Source organism: Elaeis guineensis, chromosome 6 (genome assembly GCF_000442705.2).
Source record: "Elaeis guineensis isolate ETL-2024a chromosome 6, EG11, whole genome shotgun sequence".
Classification (NCBI taxonomy): Eukaryota; Viridiplantae; Streptophyta; class Magnoliopsida; order Arecales; family Arecaceae; genus Elaeis; species Elaeis guineensis.
In genome coordinates this window covers 24,861,493-24,884,165 of record NC_025998.2, presented here as the reverse complement: position 1 = coordinate 24,884,165, position 22,673 = coordinate 24,861,493, and the positions used below count along the sequence as shown (strand labels likewise).

Below are 22,673 nucleotides of genomic sequence, written 5' to 3'. Positions count from 1 at the left end.
AATTTTTTGAATCAGAAGCCTTCTTTTGCAATATTCGAAGCAGTGACATATTCAGCTTTTGTGGTCGAATCTGCTATGATGGGTTGATTAAAATTTTTTAGCTCACTGCATCACCATTGCATGCAAATAAATATCCTGACGTAGACTTTCTATCATCAGGATCAGACTTGAAGTTTGAATCAGTATATCCCTCGACTCGCTGCAGGAGATAATAAAAAAAACTGAAAAACTCTATCCAATTTTAATTGATATGATAGGCCAAGAGGGTACTCTTCCATTTGGAGTGAAATTTGTAAATATGGATTAATGACTCAATTTCAGTTCCTATGGACTATTGGAATTGTTAAGGCAATGAATATTATGCCAGGCCCTGGATGTAGGTTATTCTACTCAGCCATTGGCCTACTTATATCAATATGAATGTTGATCCTTTGGTTTAAATTTTGGTGCTTTATTGACTATTGATAGGAGATGGAATGTAAATCATTTGGCCACATTTTTTTAATGCTGATATAATGAACCAAATCTATCGAATCCCTGTGTTGCGAGACATCTGCTCTGATAATTTCACATGGGGTTTAAATAGGCTTAATAATATCTTCATGAAAGATATGTACCATCTTGTGGAGATGCCTTCGTATATGGTCATTATTTTCATATTTTAAGGGGGGGTTGGAAGTTATATGTTCCTATTGTGAGTTAAATTTTTTTTGTGAAAATTCTTGGGATAAAACTATTTTGCAAGAGTGTTTTAAGCCAAAGGGGTATCCTTAATATTGATTTTATATGTTGTGATCTGTATTCTGACAATATTGACAACTGCCATCATGTCATTGGGGCCTATCCCTTTACTGTTCAATGATGGTCCCCTAAGTGCCTCATGCAACCTTTGATTACTCAATCTTTGCTAGCCTTGGAGGTTTTCCTTTTCAATGCCAAGGTAGAGACAGTTGTCCAATTGCTGGTTGGTTATATAGCATGGTTGATCTGGTCAGCTAGAAACATGCAGCTGTTTCAATCTTCTCAGCTAGATCCAACCGATCTACTAAGAAAATCTTATTCTTTCTTTGTTGATGCATCCAAGCATTAAGTCTATCAATCCTTCAGGACTCATTCAAGGCTTTGGGGTGGTCTTCATGTGCCTCGACAGCAATTATATTATCATCCTTTTATCACACGGTTGGCCCCTTCCCCTGAAGTATTAATGCTAAACTTTGATGGTGCTATGCGAGGCTCTAATAATGCTGCTATAAGGTTCGTTCATAGAGATCCGGAGGACCAGCTGGTGGTTGGTGGCAAATTGTCCCACCGTCACCTACCTCTGTTCCTTATGCTGAAATGGTTGCTACTTGGCTTGGGTTATATTTTGCCGTTGACCATTGCCTCATGCAGGAATTTTGGCTTGTGAGAGACAGCCACCACCATTCAATGGATTAACAAGTCTTCTATTCACAAATCCAAGCATAATCCCCTGGTGGAGGACCTCTTGGTATGGCAAAGGGATGTTACAGACCTTCTTGGTGACCCTTATTCTCCATGAAAATAATCAAGACTGGTGATTGGTTAGCGGGCCAGGCACTCCAAGATGACTTTGTTCTTCAGCGAGGTGATTCCGTACCTCTTTTATTGGATAGGCTCTTGATGGTGGGTGCCTATGGCAACGTGTTTGAAAACTCTATTTTGTTACATAGCATGCTCAACTTTTGTATTTGAGTTTTCGGTCGATGACTCCCTTGGATGTACGTAAAAGAAAGAAGTTAAATTCTTTGTGCACCGCAGGTAGTGTAGAAAATCTGATGTAGAGTTTACCATCTTATCCGATTGATTCATATAGTCATCATTTTTTAACACATATTTAATGCCTACAAATTATTCTTTGATTTAGAAATTTGTATGATGAAAATATCCCTGTTCTTTAAAAAAATTATGACATCTTATATCCATATTATAATATCCTACGGATAGAAAGTCATAATTTTTATCTATAGAATGTCATAATATAACGCAAGATGTCATAATATGAACAGGATGTCATAATTTATACAGGATGTCATAATTTTTTTTTCAAAGAATAGAGGCATTTATCATTCAAAATTTTCAAAGAAAAGAAAAGAAAAAGGAAAAAGAAAAAAAAAAGAAAAAGAAAAAAGAAAAAGAGAAAGAGAAAAATAAAAATAAAAATAAAATAAAATAAAATAAAAAGAAGAAGAAGAGAGAAAAATTTTTTCTCTCTCCTCTCTCTACTTTCTCTCTCCAATTTCTCTCTCTAGATTCTCTCCCTATTTTCTATCTCTAGACTTTTTCTCTTTTATGAATTTTGTCTCTCTAGAGTCTTCCTCTCTCTCTGATTTCATCACGGATCCTAGGATAAAATTGAGATGAAAATAAGATGATCTGAGGTTGCTCCGAAATTCGTGCGGTAGATCTGATCCTAGTTCGATCCTATTCGAAATTTGTAACACTTGATTCATATTGAGTCATCCTGATAGGACCTCTGATGATCTCGATCATGAGTGCCTCATCGAAAGGATACGAAAGTTTCTCTCTTACTTTCTCTCTCTACTTTCTCTCTCTAGAATTTTCTCTCTCTTCATGGATTTTCTCTCTCTAGAAGTCTTATGGATCAGTGGAGGATCCAGATACTTAGATAAATCCTAATTTTGATTAATCCTAAGAGAGATCTTCGATTTGTGTATTAGGATCAATTATCGATAATTTCTCTATATGTGATTTTTATATTGACAGGGTTATAAGAGATGTTTGTCTGCATAAGATATCGAGTAAAATATTTTGTTAGAAAAATTCATAAATCAAAGAAGAACATTGATTTCTGTGTTTGGATCAGTCACCGGTAAAGGTAAGAATTTCTGTACATGATCACCATTATATATATGCTATTTTACTGTTGGCCTTGTATTATTGGTTTTGTATTATCGGATTTGAGATCGATGAATTTATTATACCTGAGATACTGTTATTTGATTTTGAGCATGAGTATGTTATGTCAATATATATATGTATCAGAGATTGATGGTATGATTATATGGATATGACATATCTGAATTGATCATAATGCAAGACAGAATTGATTTGATGAAATCAACACATAATGATTAAATGAAAAGAAAGAGATATATGGTATGGACTAGTCTTGTCATGTGGAACAGTCCGCTAGGAGCTTATGCCTGGAACAGCCCCCACTGGCTTACAAGTGGATCAGCCGACCAGAAGCTCATGCCTGAGATAGCCCGCCAGGAGCTTATGCCTGGGACAGCCTCTCACGGGCTTTGGTACGTGGGACAGCCGGCCAGGAGCTTATCTTGGGACAGTCTTGAAAGACTTTTTAAGTAGATTCGATCCGGATGATGATTGAGGTATAGACTCAGATAGTTCAGAGCCAGAAAGAAAATGTTAAAAATCATATGATTATGAAAGGAGAAATGAAAGATAAGACATGAAACAGTTGTTGAATAAAAGTATTTCACCTGTTAATATATGATGATGCATCTATTTTGACAAAACAGAAAATTTATAATGTTTGCATTATTCTGGACATTGAACATGAGATTTTATATCTTACTGCTTATCCTTATTTTCAGACTATATTACTATATCAGTGTGATATAGGAATTCTTACTGGCTGTAAAGCTCACACCCCTTCATCTTTCTTTTTCTTCTCAGAGTTACAGGATGCTTATGATTGGCTATGATCTGAATTTACGGGTGAGCAGAAGGATAAATAGAGTGTCATAGTATCTGATCAGAAAATTGAAGAAATTTAAATTATAATTATGCAAGATTTTACGAATTATTATTGAAATTAATTGTTATGGATGTTAAGGTTGTAACGATTTAAATTGGCCTTGCATATTCTTTAGGGCTTGCTCTAAGGAGTGTGCGGCCATCACGTATCCGGCCCGGGTGTTGGGTTCGGGGCGTGACAGAATGGTATCAGATCTTAGGTTTAAGACCACCAGAGATTATGAAGAGATATTAAAAACTTTATGTAAGATCAATAGGATGTGACAAAGTAGTATCAGAGCTCAGGTTATGATCATTAAGGATTATAATATAAGTGATTTAAATATTACAGAGTAATAATAGAGTTTAGGTTATGATCATTGGAGATTATGATATAAGTGATTAGGATTTGATAAAATGATATTAGAGCTTAGGTTTAAGTCACTAGGGATTATGAAGTGATATCAAAACTTTATGCATGATCAATAGGATGTGACAGAGTGATATCAGAGAATATGATAGAACAGTATTAGAGCTCAGTTTTAAGGTCACTAGAGATTGTCATATAAGTGATATCAAAACTTTGAGATTATAATCAATAGAGCATGATAGATAATATCAGAGTTTAAGGTTATAATCATTAAGGATGTAATAGAATGATATTACAGTTTAGGTTATGATCATTAGAGAATATGATTTAAGTGGTATTTGAGCTTAAGATTATAATTATTTAAAATTATGACTTTAGTGATATCTGAACTTAGGTTATGATCATGAGGAACATGATAGATATAAAAGAGAAGATTCAATATTTTGATTTTGAATCAATAGATATTAAAATAAAATTTATGCATAAGTGGCATATGATATCTATAATAGAATTGACGAGTTATATCTTGGATTTTAATTAGTAGGATGGCCTGAATATAAGAAGAGTTGATCCTGGAAGGAAGCAGGAGGTATTGATATGTTATGTTGAGTATACTCAATGATTTTGAAATGTTAAACTTATATGATTGAAGATCATGATACTTTTTCTAATTTTGATGATAATTATCTGATGCATTATGAATTTTAGATTTATCAAAAGAAAGTTAATTAAGGTATGGTTTAAGAAGAAATTTCATCATATGAGAGAGAAATATTTTTGAGCATTGAACCTATAAGAGGATCATATATGAAACTTAATCTTAGATGAAAAAAAAATATATACTTCAATTTTATTATGAGAATATGAGATACACATTTTGGTGAAATTTTTGGTTACTCAAAATATCATATTCTGAATATGATTCCTTGATCTTTCAAGTTGTATTGAATTTCAAGTCAAAAGTTTATTTTTCTAAGTGGATCAAAAGTATTTTGATACTGTTGTTAAATTAAAGAAGAAAATTGATTTTGTCAGAGTATGATATACAGGTTATAATGAAATCTTTAATAATTCATATTACCATCTTTGGATTAGATTTTTTTTAATTTTTTTTGTGATTGTTGAAGATGGTGAAGTGTATTAATTATTCAAGTCAAAATTTGGATTATTATTTTTATAAATTGAACTAAGACATCGTGTTAGTGTTAAAGTTTAAATGACTTATACAAAGGATAAGATTTTGTATGGATTTATTGATTAATATTAAGGGTCGTGATGAAGGGAGCTCTATAAGAAATAATCAAGTTGATTCTACTTAAGGATGTTGGCTTGAGTTCTTCTAATTTGTCAAGTTAGAATTAATTCTTTTAAAAAAGAAGATTGATTTAGAAATTATCTAAATGATTGTAAGGTAAATCTAAGGTTAACTCCAATTAATTCTAGACATGTTGGATTCTTGAAAAGTGATGAAACTTATACAATGATTTCAAATATAGGAAGTAGATCAAGATTTAATTTTTATATGCTATGCCCAAAGGTAGTAAAGATGAAGAAACTTAAAATTTTATCCTAAGTCTTATATGAAATTTGAAGGTTAGATCTATTCTGGATTGATCTAACGTATAAGGATATTTTTATCTTTGATAGACATATATAATTTGATAAATTAAGATCAGAGTGCGCAGTAAAGCATGGTGGATTAAATTGATTAGAAATATTAATCTTTTAAATCAAAAGATATTATGATGAAATACATTAGTTGTAAATAAGGAAGGATTTTATTGATAATGAAAGGATGCTACAGATTTTGATCTAATCTGATCATAGTCGGATAATTTTTGTCAGTAGGTTGTTTCATTGTAGATAATGTCAAGAAATTTTAGATATTTCAAGATTATTAACAGCTTGATAGTTCTGATATTAGTTCAAACTTAGAATGTCTTGACATAGATCTCATATTTTTTTTTAATTTAATATTGTTACTTGAACTGATATAGAAGATTGAGATTTTTCTTAAGATGAGAGTCTATATATAAAATTTATTGGAAGATCAAGTGAAGAAAGAAATCGATGATTGTGAAGAGTGATCGATGTTTGACGTTTATTTATTTTTTTATCAAGGGTAGTCTGAGATAATTATGAAGTTGAGTGGAATGTATTAGACAAATAATGGTGGTATATTAATACAAGTCCAAAATATTACAGTTTTTCAAAAAGTTGAGAAATCAATAAAAAGGGATGAGTTTGAGATTTCAAATAAATTTTGTTATAACAAGATCATGAGAAATAAAAGACATTATTATAAGCTTGAGAATGACATGAAGAATGTATACTTCGAAATATATTTTAAACAATATAACTTAATTTCGAGGACGAAATTATTTTAAGGAGGAGAGAATGTAATAACCCAGAATTAAAAAAAAAAAAAATAGAAGAGGAAGACTCCTAACCGGAGTCTTCTTCCTCTCCGTTTATGACGAAATCGGATCGATAGAGTCCGATCAGAGGTAGAAAATCTCCCCTATAAAACCCTCCTTCCCTCCCTTATGTCTCTGCAATTGGTTTTAGAGAGATTTTTAAGAAATTGAGGGATTTTTTTCAAAAGGATCCGCGGGTTCTTAGATGGGAAAAAGGGGTTCGCCGGAGCTCTTCTCAACCGTCGGAGCAAGCCATCGTTGGGGCTGTCACTGCGTCACCATCGGCTGCTGTCGGAGGGTGGCCGGAGTCGGTCCTCCTTGGCCGCTGAGGGTGAGAGGAGATAGAGGGGGACGATGCCCCTGTTTTGCCCCAAAGGAACCCACGGGAAAAGAAGAAGGAAGAAGAAGAAGAAAAGAAAAGAAAAGAAAAAGGAAAAAAAAAAGAAAAGAAAAAGGAAAAAGAAAAAGAGAAAGAGAAAAATAAAAATAAAAATAAAATAAAATAAAATAAAAAGAAGAAGAAGAGAGAAAAATTTTCTCTCTCTCCTCTCTCTACTTTCTCTCTCCAATTTCTCTCTCTAGATTCTCTCCCTATTTTCTATCTCTAGACTTTTTCTCTTTTATGAATTTTGTCTCTCTAGAGTCTTCCTCTCTCTCTGATTTCATCACGGATCCTAGGATAAAATTGAGATGAAAATAAGATGATCTAGGTTGCTCCGAAATTCGTGCGGTAGATCTGATCCTAGTTTGATCCTATTCGAAATTTGTAACACTTGATTCATATTGAGTCACCCTGATAGGATCTCTGATGATCTCGATCATGAGTGCCTCATCGAAAGGATACGAAGGTTTCTCTCTCCTTTCTCTCTCTTTCTCTCTCTAGAATTTTTTCTCTCTTCATAGATTTTCTCTCTCTAGAAGTCTTATGGATCAGTGGAGGATCCAGATACTTAGATAAATCCTAATTTTGATTAATTCTAAGAGAGATCCTCGATTTGTGTATTAGGATCAATTATCGGTAATTTCTCTATATGTGATTTTTATATTAATCAGGGTTATGAAGAGATGTTTGTCTGCATAAGATATCGAGTGGAATATTTTGTTAGAAAAATTCATAAATCAAAGAAGAACATTGATTTCTGTGTTTAGATCAGTCACCGGTAAAGGTAAGAATTTCTGTACATGATCACCATTATATATATGCTATTTTACTGTTGGCCTTGTATTATTGGTTTTGTATCGTCGGATTTGAGATCGATGAATTTATTATACCTGAGATACTGTTATTTGATTTTGAGCATAAGTATGTTATGTCAATATATATATGTATCAGAAATTGATGGCATGATTATATGGATATGACATATCTGAATTGATCATAATGCAAGACAGAATTGATTTGATGAAATCAACACATAATGATTAAATGAAAAGAAAGAGATATATGGTATGGACTAATCTTGTCATGTGGAACAGCCCGCCAGAAGCTTATGCCTGGGACAGTCCCCACTGGCTTACAGGTGGATCAGCCAGCCGGGAGCTCATGCCTGGGACAGCCGGCCAGGAGCTCATGCTTGGGACAGTCTCTCACGGGCTTTGGTACGTGGGACAGCCGGTCAGGAGCTTATCCTGGGACAGTCTTGAAAGACTTTTTAAGTGGATTCGATCCGGATGATGATTGAGGTATAAACTCAGATAGTTCAGAGCCAGAAAGAAAATGTTAAAAATCATATGATTATGAAAGGAGAAATGAAAGATAAGACATGAAACAGTTGTTGAACAAAAGTATTTCACCTGTTAATATATGATGATGCATCTATTTTGACAAGACAGAAAATTTATGAATGTTTGTATTATTCTGGACATTGAACATGAGATTTTATATCTTACTGCTTATCCTTATTTTCAGACTATATTACTATATCAGTGTGATATGAGAATTCTTACTGGGCTGTAAAGCTCACACACCTTCATCTTTCTTTTTCTTCTCAGAGTTACAGGATGCTTATGATTGGCTATGATCTGGATTTACGGGTGAGCAGAAGGATAAATAGAGTGTCATAGTATCTGATCAAAAAATTGAAGAAATTTAAATTGTAATTATGCAAGATTTTACGAATTATTATTGAAATTAATTGTTATGGATGTTAAGGTTGTAACGATTTAAATTGGCCTTGCATATTCTTTAGGACTTGCTCTAAGGAGTGTGCGGCCATCACGTATCCGGTCCGGGTGTTGGGTTCGGGGCGTGGCAGTAGGTAGGACCATCTAGCTAACACTAACTTTGCCTTATTGACTTCTTGTTCTTCCTTTTATTGTTCAATGTTCAATTCTGTTTTACGTCCTCAATTCTGCATTCAATATTTTTTTTTTTTTTTTCACACTCATCAAATGTGCACCTTCTGTAGATCTATCTCTACTCCATCTGAATATGAGATCTGCAAGTTACTGTATGACGAAGTATTTTTCAATAACATGAACTTCTCTTCAGCAAAACAAAATTCCCATGGAATTATACTGGTACAAGCTTTTTCTTTTTTAGATTGTGTGAAGGAAAGATGAAAACACCACACGGTTCATTAGTAAATGATTTAAAACAAGGTGCACAAGCTTGAGGCCGGAAAAAATTATTGGTTGGACCAATGGACCTGTCCAGCCGCAGGCCCACAACGCAAGACGCGCAAACACAATCCAACCAATAATTTCTATAGAGCCGGCAGGTTGCGTCAATAATTGAAAAGTTGTACTGATAATTAGCTGTCACCCATTAATTTTGCCTCTTATGGATGGTGATTGCTCGTCTTCCCTGGTAACTATCTATATAATTTCTTGATATTAGTTATGGTTGGGCTCCGGGGACTAATGTGGCTAATTGCCCATAGTCTCCTTTATTTTTAAAAAAAAGAAAAAAAAAATAATTATGGTTGTGAAAGAATGTTAGAAAATTCATCATAAGAAATTAACAACTGATTATATTACTCCAGTTGTCTTAATTTGGAATACAGGGTACTATGATCCCTAAGATGAAAGATCATAAATGGTTGTTATCAAGGCAAGGTAAAATTTATGGGAAATATTTCCAAATATACTCATCAATCACATATGCAAGCAAGATTATGTAAAAAATATCTATAGAATGTAAAACTGCCAATCACTAGCTTTGGACAGTCCTCGCATTTTTTCCTCATCCAAACCTATAACTAGCCCTAGCTTCATCAAAACGTATAAGGTGCAGCCTTGCTTTGGAACCATGGGACTCAAAGATTCCATGGAGTTCAAGATCATGTCAGCAATCTAAATTTAAGATCCAAAAATAATCATACTCAGTTCTTAACCTTCTAATTCTACCCTTTATTACGGAATTAGGCCTTTATCAAAGCAGAAGATCGGGTTTTCAATTAACGCTGGCTAGGAAATTGCAATATTCGATGGCCGATAGAATTTCGACATCAATTTGATGTGATAGGAAAAGGATATGTAAACCTAGAATTGGGACCGCCAATATCAGACAGCTGTGGTGATAAGGTTAGGTGGATGACATCTAGAAAATTTTAATTAATATTTAAAAATTTTAAAAAAATAAAAATTATTTAGAATAAAAAAAATTCATCCAATCCTTCTCCGTTACCTAGTGGTTCAAAATTCTGGTGTGGTCCTTGACCCACTACCGATGGCACCAAGGATGACAAGGTGGACTGGAATGGGAAAGAGTGGCTGAAAATGAGGATGGTGGTGGCGGCAACATTCACGGATGGCAAAGTTAATTAGTTTATTAGCTTATTAAACTATTGGATAAAGAATTTTTTATCAATTCCACTAAATTAATACAAAAAAAATGATATTATTAATAATTAAATTTACAATAATGTATGCTGAGTTTATTATTTTGGTAAAATAGGAAAAAACATCCATACTTGCTGTTGGGCATAAAATACCCTCGGCCGAAGTTCTTGGCAGCGTCGATCCTCGCGAGTCTCTTCCGACTTTCAACAACTGTTGGTGAGCTCCCGTCGCTCCGCCCGGACTCCTACGGGAGCCGGGCTCCGTCCACGACGTCTACAGCAGGAAAGACTCCGCCCGGACTCCCACGGGAGCCGGGCTCCGCCCACGATTTCTGCAGCAAGGAAGACCCCGCCCGGACTCCTACGGGAGCCGGGCTCCGTCCACGACTTCTACAACAAGGAAGACTCTGCTCGGACTCCTACGGGAGCCGGGCTCCGTCTATGACTTCTACAGCAAGGAAGACTCCGCCCGGACTCCTACGGGAGCCGAGCTTCGTCCACGACTTCTACAGCAAGGAAGACTCCGCCCGGACTCCTATGGGAGCCGGGCTCCGTCCACGACGTCTACAGCAGGGAAGACTCCGCCCGGACTCTTACGGGAGTCGGGCTCCGTCCACGATTTCTGCAGCAAGGAAGACTCTGCCCGAACTCCTACGGGAGTCGGGCTCCGTCCATGACTTCTACAGCAAGGAAGACTCCGCCCGGACTCCTACGGGAGCCGGGCTCCGTCCACGACTTCTACAGCAAGGAAGACTCCGCCCAGACTCCTACGAGAGCCGGGCTCCGTCCACGATTTCTGCAGCAAGGAAGACTCCGCCCGGACTCCTACGGGAGCCGGGCTCCGTCTACGACTTCTACAGCTAGGAAGACTCCGCCCGGACTCCTACGGGAGCCGGGCTCCGCCCATGATTTCTGCAGCAAGAAAGACCCCGTCCGGACTCCTACGGGAGCCGGGCTCCGTCCACAACTTCTACAGCAAGGAAGACTCTGCCCGGACTCCTACGGGAGCCGGGCTCCGTCCATGACTTCTACAGCAAGGAAGACTTCGCCCGAACTCCTACGGGAGCCGGGCTCCGTCCACGACTTCTACAGCAAGGAAGACTCCGCCCGGACTCCTGCGGGAGCCGGGCTCCGTCCACGATTTCTGCAGCAAGGAAGACTCCGCCCGGACTACTACGGGAGCCGGGCTCCGTCCACGACTTCTACAGCAAGGAAGACTCCGCCCGGACTCCTACGAGAGCCGGGCTCGCCCACGATTTCTGCAGCAAGGAAGACTCTGCCAGGACTCCTACGGGAGCCGGGCTCCGTCCATGACTTCTAAGCAAGGAAGACTCCGCCCGGACTCCTACGAGAGCCGGGCTCCGTCCACGACTTCTACAGCAAGGAAGACTCCGCCCGGACTCCTACGGGAGCCGGGCTCCGTCAACGACGTCTACAGCAGGGAAGACTTCGCCCGGACTCCTACGGGAGCCGGGCTCCGTCCACGATTTCTGCAGCAAGGAAGACTCTGCCCGGACTCCTACGGGAGTCGGGCTCCGTCCATGACTTCTACAGCAAGGAAGACTCCGCCCGGACTCCTACGGGAGCCGGGCTCCGTCCACGACTTCTACAGCAAGGAAGACTCCGCCCGGACTCCTACGGGAGCCGGGCTCCATCCATGATTTCTGCAGCAAGGAAGACTCCGCCCGGACTCCTACGGGAGCCGGGCTCCGTCCACGACTTCTACAGCAAGGAAGACTCCGCCCGGACTCCTACGGGAGCCGGGCTCCGCCCATGATTTCTGCAGCAAGGAAGACCCCCGCCCGGACTCCTACGGGAGCCGGGCTCCGTCCACGACTTCTACAGCAAGGAAGACTCTGCCCGACTTCTACGGGAGCCGGACTCCTACGGGAGCCGGGCTCCGTCCACGACTTCTACAGCAAGGAAGACTCTGCCCGGACTTCTACGGGAGCCGGGCTCCGTCCATGACTTCTACAGCAAGGAAGACTCCGCCCGGACTCCTACGGGAGCCGGGCTCCGTCCACGATTTCTGCAGCAAGGAAGACTCCGCCCGGACTCCTACGGGAGCCGGGCTCCGTCCACGACTTCTACAGTAAGGAAGACTCCGCCCGGACTCCTACGGGAGCCGGGCTCTGCCCACGATTTCTGCAGCAAGGAAGACCCCGCCGGGCTCCTACGGGAGCCAGGCTCCGTCCACGACTTCTGCCGCTGGTAAGCCTCGTCCAGACTCCTACAGAAGCCGGACTTCATTTTTATTTCGATTGCAGGAAGACTCCGCCCGGACTCCTACGAGAGCCGAACTCCGCCTACGACCCCCAACTGCAAGAAGACTACGTCCGGACTTTTACGAGAGTCAGACTCCGTCTTCTATCCCGACTGCGGGAAGACCTCGTCCAAACTCCTACGGGTGTCGGACCTCGCTACCAACTCCAACCGAACTTCGACCAACAAGTCTGGATCCCCTGACAAGCCACAGTAAAGGACACCACTGCTCCACTCCTTGCGGCGGATCCTGCGTAGCCCCATTACTCCCTCACAGGCCGTATTAACGGCCACGACTCTGCTCCACTCCCTGCGGCGGATTCTGTGCGAGTCCACCACTTCCTGACGAGTCATGACAGCGGACGCCGCTCGATTCTCCGTAACTGATTCCACGTAGCGAGCCACGGTGATAGCCACGATCCCACTCCACTATCCTCCGCAATAAATTCCCCTGACTCTGGACGGCCCACGACCAGACGGTTACAGGCGTCGCTATCAATTTGTTGCCCCCTCCGTCTATAAAAGGGAAACCCCAGATACGTTATTCTATAAGCTCTCGTTTTTACCTAAAAACTCTGCTAAAATTTTCGTTCGAGCACTCCATTCTTGTTGAGGCAGAGAACTGACGTGAGCGTCGGAGGGTCTTGTCGGAGCAACCCCACCTCCGGTTTAGACTTCTTTTGCAGGTCCCGACGGCGACCGCGACTTCCTCAACTCCAGCTTCTCCGGCGCAAGTGGATTTTTGCACCAACACTTGCTAAATAGTTACTACCGTAACTTTCCAAGAAAAAAAAACATTAACATCATACTTTTTGATTGTTACTGTATTTTTTCAGAAAAAAACAGCTTTAACATTGCTATAGCTTCCATTTATCATTACATTCTTGCTATTTTTCACTATTATGAAATTAAATTACGCCATGGTTACTTGCTAGTGGTTATGTTTAATGCAAAACCTTGGAGTTAATTGGGTGCCTGCCAATAGTCAGGACCCGACTAACAGTTGGTCAAGCACGCGTGAGAGATATTTCCACCAGACCAGCATATGTCCTCCCTCTAATCCCAGCACCTCTCATCTTACCGTAGACTTTGTTCGGAAACCGAGTCTCGGGGCTTTCCGGAGTGTTAAAGCAGCTAGAATTGCGGGATTCAGGCTTTAGATAGCAGATTTTACTGGGAAAGGTAGCTTTCTTCATCCTTCTTTCCCAAGCTTCTGGGTTGTTTGTTCCTTGTGTTGCTCTCTCTGGATTCGTAATTTGTTCTGCTTCTTACATGGGTGATGTTGAAGTGCTTGTTGTCATATCATTTTATTTTTAAGCGGTCTTTGTGGGCTATTGATATATTTCTCGATTGTAAATTGAAGCCATTCAAGAACCTCCGTATTTATCTCCATGAAATGTTAGGATTTGACGCCTCGAGGTTCAGCCCACATTGACCCCACAGCGAGGTTCGCGGTGAAAAACGGAGTCCAACGAGATCAAGATCACCTAAAACGGAGCTCGGATGGAGGAGATACGAGCTTTCGAAGTCGGCACGAAAATCGAGGCGGCGGAAGACCGCCGGCGACCGGCGGCGAACGGCAGCGGGCGGCCGCAGGCGGCGGCGCGGGGGACGCGCGACCCAGGCCCGCGCGCGGGGGGGGGCCTGCGGCCCAGGCGGGCGCGCGGCCCAGGCGCACGTGGGCGCGCGGCGCGGGCCCGCGCGCAGGTGCGGCCAGGCCCGCGCACGCGGGCCGGCCCAGGCCAGCGGGCCGCTGGCCCTTGCCCCGGTCCACCGTGGACCGGGTGGTCCATGGCGCGGTCTGTGGACCGCTGGGCGTTTCCCACACGTTTCTCACGGTCCACGGCCCTATTTCGTGGACCGGAGCGCGATCCAACGGCCCAGGTGATTCCCGGTCTTGATCCGACGGTCCAGGGGGTTTTTGGCTTTGTTTAGGATTCTAATCCGTGTCTAATCAAGTTTAAACCCTGTTTATGCCTTTAAAAAGGCCCTGAGACGAAACAGAGAGTGGGTTCGGGTTTTCTCGCCGCCGTACGAACCAGAGGAGAGAGAGAGGGGCGAGGGCGCTGTGAGAGAAGGAGCAGGAGGCTCCTGGACAGCGGTCGCCAGGCTCTTCAGGGGTTCAGGGGGGTCTCCAAGAGAGAGAGAGCTTTTGTGAGGGAAACTTCATGTGAGAGAGAATTGGGTGTACAAGGGTTGAGGGTGAGGTCTCCTCTTGTAAAATTTTCTTTTCATAGTGAAGTTTGCATGCCCCATTGAGGCGAGCCCTTTTGTGGCTGATCCACGTAATTTGATTGTTTTTCCTTTTGTTTTGTTTCTTCTTTCTTCCTGCTGCATCGCGTGGTACTGAAAGGATCTTGGGAGGTGGTGTCCCGGCCAGACATCCACCCAACAAGTGGTATCAGAGCAAGGCGGTACAAGGACGCAGATTGCAGTGGTGGTGAGCAAGACTGAAGATGGAGAAAACAGGAACAATCAAGATGGAGATCAACAAGTTTGATGGTAAGAGCAATTTCTCCTTGTGGCAGGCAAGGGTGAAGGACGTGCTCATCCAACAGGGGTTGATCGATGCTCTCTTATGCGATGAGAAGCCGACCACCATAGAGGTGCGGATTGGAAATGGCTACAGATGCAGGCGGTGAGTACCATCCGCATGTACCTGGCGGATGAGGTGGTGATCCATGTGCTGAGCGAGACTTCCCCGACGGTGCTGTGGTCGAAGCTCGAGGAGTTGTACATGGCGAAGTCTCTCACCAACACTCTTTTCCTCTGGAGGCAGTTTTATCAACTGCGGATGACTGAGGGACAGAGCGTGCAGGAGCATTTGAGCCACTTCCAGAAGATCCTCACCGACCTTCTCAGCGTTGGCGAGAACGTTGAGGAGAAGACCAGGGCGCTGGTTTTGCTGGCGTCACTTCCTTCTTCGTACGAGTCCTTGGTGACTGCTCTTCTAGTGGAGAAGAGCACTATCAAGATGGACGAGGTCACTGCGGCGATACTCCAGAACGAGGTTCTCAGGAGGGAGAACCCAGCTTCGACTCAGGTGGCGATAGCTCAGCTTTGGTGGCTTCTGGAGGAGCAGGAGGCGGTAGACGGAGCGACAGGAGATCGCAATGAGGGCGGTCTAAGTCCAGGAGGGACTTGAGCAAAACCAGGTGTTACCGGTGTGAGGAGTTGGGGCATCTAGCCAGAGATTGCCCTCAACTGAAAAATCGGACGGTGGCTGCTGTAGCGACGGCCGGCAGTGATTCAGATGGAGATGTCCTGGAGATATCTGACGAGGTATCTACTTCTTCCCAGCAGTGGATATTAGATTCTGCATGCCCCTATCATGTATGTTGCAGAGAGGAGCAGTTTGACTCCCTGGAGAACAGTGAGAGCACTGTATATCTGCCGGATGGATTGAGCTGTGCGATCAGAGGCATTGGGACAGTCAGCTGGAGGACACATGATGGTGCAGTGAGGAGATTGGGAGAGGTCCGATACATACCCGATTTCAGACGGAATCTTATCTCACTTAACAGACTGGATTCGAGAGGCTACAGGACGGTAGCTGGTGGAGGAATCCTGAGGGTGCTATGCGGCGATAGGATTGTGCTGGAGGGGAAGAAGGGGAGCAGAGGACATTATTACCTGGCAGGGAGCCCAGTGCGAGGTGGAGCATCGGGAGCCAGGTGGAGCTCAGAGCAAGGTGGAGCTCTAGGAGGCGGATCGGGCACGAGACAGGAGACTCGAGAGGACGAGAGGCGACGTCGCAAGGTAAGATTCCTATTGCCGCAGGATGATGCCCCGAGCAGGTCTCAGGTCAGGAGGAGCACAGCATACGACGGAGATGGGATCGAGCAGCCTGGCTCGACTCCCATGTTTGCCCATCCATGATCAGCAAGCGATTGCCCCAGGGCATGGGGGCGTGGAGATCCAGAAGCTCTCGGAGTTTGGAGGAGGCCAAATATCGAGTCGAGGTGGAGATTGTTAGGATTTGATGCCTCGAGATTCAGCCACATTGACCCCACAGCGGGTTCGCGGCGAAAAATGGAGTCCAACGAGACCAAGGTCACCTGAAACGGAGCTCGGATGGAGGAGATACGAGCTTTCGAAGTCGGCATGAAAATCGAGGCGGTGGAGGACCGCCGGCGACCGGCGGCGGACGGCAGGGCGCGGCCGCAGGCGGCGGCGTGCGGGACGCGCGACCCAGGCCCGCGGCGGGGGGGGCTGCGGCCCAGGCGGGCATGCGGCCCAGGCGGGCGCGCGGCCCAGGCGCACGCGGGCGCGCGGCCCAGGCGCGCGCGGGCCGGCCCAGGCCAGCGGGCCTGCTGGCCCTTGCCCCGGTCCACCGTGGACCGGGTGGTCCATGGCGCGGTCTTTGGACCGCGTGGGCGTTTTCCACTCGTTTCTCGCGGTCCACGGCCCTATTTCGTGGACCGGAGCGCGATCCAACGGCCCAGGTGATTCCCGGTCTTGATCCGACGGTCCAGGGGGTTTTTGACTTTGTTTAGGATTCCTAATCCGTGTCTAATCAAGTTTAAACCCTGTTTATGCCTTTAAAAAAGCCCTGAGACGAAACAGAGAGTGGGTTCGGATTTTCTCGCCGCCGTACGAACCAGAGGAGAGAGAGAGGGGCGAGGGCGCTGTGAGAGAAGGAGCAGGAGGCTCCTGGACAGCGGTCGCCAGGCTCTTCAGGGGTTCAGGGGGGTCTCCAAGAGAGAGAGAGCTTTTGTGAGGGAAACTTCATGTGAGAGAGAATTGGGTGTACAAGGGTTGAGGGTGAGGTCTCCTCTTGTAAAATTTTTTTTCATAGTGAAGTTTGCATGCCCCGTGGAGGCGAGCCCTTTTGTGGCTGATCCACGTATTTTGATTGTTTTTCCTTTTGTTTTGTTTCTTCTTTCTTCCTGCTGCATCGCGTGGTACTGAAAGGATCTTGGGAGGTGGTGTCCCGGCCAAACATCCACCCAACATGAAAAAAGAAGGCTTGGTTTGATTGTATTAACAAATGGTTTCTGTATTTTGTATTCTTCATCTGATTCCACAAGGGAAACAAAATTTATGTTTCTTTACCTAAAAAAATTGATGCCAAGAGCGGGGAGTGCCATGGTGCAAGTACCCGGGTCCCAAACTCCTTTTAGGAAGGGTGGAATGCAATCCCAAGTTTCAGACTGGGAACCCCCTTCTATTTTCCTCCATTTGGAGGCGTGGCGTGACTGCTGAGCTTTTGCTTAATTTACATTCTACACTTTCCCTTTGAATTGGAGTTATGTGGAAGTATGAGCATGCCAACAGGGTCCGTGGATAATAACAATCAGATTGAGAAAGCCGTGTTAATCTGGCTGTAGGTAGAACAATCTAGTTGACACTAACGTTACCTTATTGACTGCTTGTTCATCTTTCTGTTGTTCAATGTTCATTCTGTTTTACATCCTTAATTTTGCATTTAATATGCCTTTTTTTTTTTTTTCACACCATGTGCACCTTCTGTAGATCTCTACTCAATCTGAATATGAGATCTGCAAATTACCGTAAGACCAAGCTTTTTTTCTATTATTTTTTCAGGTTGAGAAGGAGAGGTGAAAACACCATCCACTTTATTAGTAAATGATTTAAAACAAGGTGCACAAGCTAAGGCCGGGAAAAATTATTGGTCGGACCAATGGACCCGTCCAGCCACAACGCACGACGCACAAACACGGTCCAACCAATAATTTCTTAGGGCTGGCAAGTTGCATCAATGCCTGAAAAGTTGCACTGATAATTAGCTGTCATGCATTTTTTTAAGCTAAAAGAGCTGTCATGCAATAATTTTGCCTCTTCTAGATAGTGATTGCTCGTCTTCTCTGGCAGTGGATACACACAACGCCTATCCAAGCCTCCGGTTTCATTTCTTCCACCTTTCCCATTTGCAGACGGTAAGAGAAACCACTTGTGCCTTCTTCGTAAACGGACCAAATTTGATCCTCTTCCATCCATTTTCAGCCCACAAGGGGTTAATCCCAGCAGTTGTTGACATCATCAAGCATCTTTGGGGTCCCATTGCCCACCGAGTCAATTATTTCGCCAAGATGGGAGAGAACATTGACAATCTCCGAGAAGAAGTGGAGGAAGTGTCAGCCTTGGCGGTTGACTTAAGAAGGACGGTGGACCGAGCCAAACTTGAAGGGATGGTTCCAACGAATGAAGTCCAAGGTTGGCTGCAGAAGGCCGACGAGATCATCAAAAAAAAAAGAAGAAATGCAAGAAGAATTCCAGCAGAACAACAAGTGCTTCTACGGGTGGTGCCTTGATTGTCGCTCTCGTTACAAGTTAGGAAAGCGTATTGTCAAGGAAACAAAATATGTTCTGAATCACAAGGCGCGGAAAAATAGCTTTGATGAAATTGTTGTTCCTCCCATGCCAGAACCTGTGTCAGAGTTACCTACAACAACCATCAGAGAGGGAATGCGCAACCTGGATCGGGTATGGAACTGCCTAATGGATGCCAAGATTGGAATTATTGGCATTTATGGCACGGGCGGTGTCGGAAAGACGACAATAGCGAAGAATATCCATAACAGAGTTCACGAGACTCAGCACTTTAAGGTCGTCATTTTCGCGACTGTATCAAGAGACTGGAACATAAAGAAGCTAAGGAATGACATTGGGAATAAGTTACACTTGGATTTATCAAAGGAAGAAGATGAAACAGGGGCCTCAGCATTATTGTTCAATAAGTTGAAGGGAAAAAAGGTTCCTTCTAATTTTAGATGATGTGTGGGTGAAAGTAGATCTGGACAAGTTAGGAATTCCTTCACCAAAAGAAAACGGCGGCAGCATAATTGTCATAACCACTAGAACAGAAGCGTCTGCAACGATATGGAGACAGATGAAGAAATCAGGGTGGAGGTTCTTTCTGACACGGAAGCATGGGAATTGTTTCAGGAAAAGGCCGGTAGTGTGATTTCTTCTGATATCGAGCCCATCGCACGAGATGTGTATAAGGAGTGCCGTGGTTTGCCACTGGCAATAATTGTGGTTGGTCGAGCATTGAGGAAGGAGACTGATAGAGAAGTCTGGAAAAATGCACTGCGGGTGCTTAGGACATCACAGTTCGAGCTTAAAGGTATGGAACGTGAAGTTTACTTGCCCCTGAAATTTAGTTACGATCACTTGGAAACTGATGCTCTTCGAAATTGCTTCCTGTATTGTTCCCTATTTCCTGAAGATTATGAAATAGAAGTAGATCAATTAATAGGATACTGGATAATGGAGGGGTTCATACAAGGGGTTCAGAGCTTGGAAGATGCTGAAGCAAAGGGACACTCCTTATCGAAAGAGCTGGTAGATTCTTGTTTACTAGAAGAAGATGGACGCTGGAAATATTATGTGAGAATGCACGACGTGATTCGGGATATGGCAATAAGGATCACATCAGAAAGCACAGAAAGAGGCATGAGATTCTTAGTACGAGCCGGTGTGGGATTAGAAGATTGCCCAAAAGTGGAGGAATGGGAAGGGAAGGACAGGATCTCACTGATGAATAACAATATCCGATTTTTACCGGATGAACCAAAATGCAGTGAACTCTCCACCTTGCTCCTCGAAGGGAATGGATTACTTCAAGAAATCCCACCATCATTTTTCAAGCAGATGAAGAATCTTCGTGTACTTGATCTATCCCATACCGTGATTGTGTCACTTCCACCCTCCATTTCTGAATTACGTAGCCTCCAAGCACTCATTCTAAGAAACTGTCGGTCTTTACGAAGTGTGACCTGTGTGGGAGGACTGAACCATCTCCAATTGCTTGATTTATCCGGGACCAATATTGAGGAACTGCCACGTGAGATTGGGCAGTTGACCAGGTTACGCCGTCTGGATCTATCAGAAATCTGGAACCTTGCATATATCCCGGCTGATATAATACTTTCATTGTCCCCGTTGGAAGATCTAGCAATGATAAGAAGCCCCTTCTTTTTTATAAGTAATGAGAGCAAAGCATTTATTGAGAATCTAGGACACTTGAATCACTTGACTCATTTTGCTGCTGACATTCCAAATGACCTCCAGCTCTCAATGGGAATTCCTGCTTCGGGATAAGGTGAAGAGTTTCTGTCTACGAATTGGGGGTCCTGACGCCCTTGAGACAGCTTTTATATCTGAACCTGAAAGAAGAGATCGGTGTCTACACATTCTAGAAAACACGAATGTCAGCGAAGAAGCGGTTGGATTACTTCAGTATGCACAAATCTTTCGTCTCCATCATCACGATGAGGTCAGAACAATATCCGCAATGGGAGCACGTAATTTGAAGCGGTTAAAAGCTTGTCAGATCTGGAGATGTAATCACATGGAAAATGTTGTCATCGCTGAGGAGGCAGAAGAAGGAATTTTGCCAGAACTAGAGACCTTAGAACTAGAGGAACTTCAAAATTTGAGGAGTATATGGGAGGGAAATGGAACACCAGGAAGCTTTGGAAGAATCAAGAAAATTACCATAGGCAGTTGTGCCAGCGTGATGCATCTCTTTTCATCCAATGTGTTACAGCTACTAAATTCTCTAGAAGAGTTGGACATATATGAATGTGATCGGATGGTCGAGATTGTTACAGGAGAAGTTGGAAATGGAGTTATAGCCCTTCCAAGGCTGAGGCGTGTCGTTCTTTGGAAACTGCCAAAATTGAAAAGAATGTGGAAGGGAGTTTTATCCTTGGAATCATTGAAGCAAATAGAAGTTATATCGTGTACCAGCTTGAGGCAGCTTGCCATAGGTATTGACAAGACACGAGCATTAGAGGCTGTTGGTGCAAAAATCCGCCTGCGCCGGAGAAGCTGGAGTTGAGGAAGCCGCGGTCGCCACCGGGACCTGCAAGGGAAGTCTAAACCGGAGGTGGGGTTGCTCCGGCAAGACCCTCCGACGCTCAAGTCAGTTCTCTGCCTCAACAAGAATGGAGTGCTCGAACGGAGAGTTTAGCAGAGTTTTGAGATAAGGCAAAAGAGCTTAAAGAATAACGTATCTGAGTCTCCCTTTTATAGGCGGGGGAGGCAACGGACTGATGGCGACGTTTGTAACCGCCTGGTAGTGGGCCGCCCATGGTCAGAAAAATTGATTGCGGAAGATAGTGGGGTAGACCCGTGGCCATCGCCCCAGTCCGCCACGTAGGGCCTACTGCAGGTAGTGGAGCGGCGTCCGTTGCTGCTAGTTGTCAGCGAGTAGTGGGATCGTGCAGCACCTGCCGCAGGGAGCGGAGCAGCATCATAGCTATTGACACAGCCTGTCAGAGAGTAGTGGGATTGCGCAGCACCTGTCGCAGGGGGAGGTGGAGCCGCGCGGAATCCGCTACAGGAAGTGGAACGGGATCTTGGCAGTTATTGTTATCCGCCAAGGGACGCGGATCTGTTGATCAAGGCTCGGCAGCGGTCGGAGTTCGGCCTTTGCAGGAGTCCGGGAGGAGTCCCCCCCTCGGTTGAGGTCGTGGGTGGGGTTCGGCCCCCCGCGGCTGATGCTGAGGTCGGGGCTTGGCTCCCGTAGGAGTCCGGACGGAGTCGTCCTGCTGCCGATGGAGGAGCTCGGCTCCCGTAGGAGTCCGGGCGGAGCCGTGCTGATGTCGACTGTGGAGCCCGGCTCCCGTAGGAGTCCGGGCGGAGCCGTACTGCTGTTGGAGGAAGAGCCCGGCTCCCGTAGGAGTCCGGGCGGAGTCGTGCTGATGTCGACCGTGGAGCCCGGCTCCCGTAAGAGTCCGGGTGGAGCCGTACTGCTGTTGAGGGAGGAGCCCGGCTCCCGTAGGAGTCCGGGCGGAGCCGTGCTGATGTCGACCGTGGAGCCCGACTCCCGTAGGAGTCCGGGTGGAGCCGTACTGCTGTTGAGGGAGGAGCCCGGCTCCCGTAGGAGTCCGGGCGGAGTCGTGCTGATGTCGACCGTGGAGCCCGGCTCCCGTAGGAGTCCGGGCGGAGCCGTGCTGATGTCGACCGTGGAGCCCGGCTCCCGTAGGAGTCCGGGCGGAGCCGTACTGCTGTCGAATTCGGCTGCGGGTATTTTATACCCAACACCAGTCCCCTTACTTCCGAGTTTGAATTTCAAGCGAAGGAAGTACGCAGAGAGAGATGCGCGCAGCTGGAATCGCCCCTTCGAAC

General features: G+C 44.3%; 1 protein-coding gene across 4 annotated transcripts; it reads left to right on the top strand.

Moving 5' to 3' along the window:
• The first annotated feature begins 834 nt into the window (after nt 1–834).
• LOC105046960 (disease resistance protein At4g27190-like) lies at nt 835–21,598 on the top strand. 4 transcript variants are annotated; one of them, XM_073259389.1, is made up of 4 exons: nt 835–1,254; nt 1,393–1,606; nt 18,408–18,472; nt 18,540–21,598. In XM_073259389.1, the coding sequence occupies exon 4, from the start codon at nt 19,416–19,418 to the stop codon at nt 20,637–20,639; it is 1,224 nt and encodes a 407-aa protein (XP_073115490.1). In that variant the 5' UTR covers nt 835–1,254; nt 1,393–1,606; nt 18,408–18,472; nt 18,540–19,415; the 3' UTR covers nt 20,640–21,598. The 4 variants fall into 4 exon arrangements, with proteins under 4 accessions (XP_073115490.1, XP_073115488.1, XP_073115489.1 ...); XM_073259387.1 differs by having other exon boundaries at nt 835–1,606; XM_073259388.1 differs by having other exon boundaries at nt 835–1,606; nt 18,408–21,598.
• Nucleotides 21,599–22,673: the final 1,075 nt, after the last annotated feature.

Excerpts from the sequence above, each read along its gene's own strand:
- LOC105046960 (XM_073259389.1), top strand. The coding sequence starts at position 19,416 with ATGGAGACAGATGAAGAAATCAGGGTGGAGGTTCTTTCTGACACGGAA.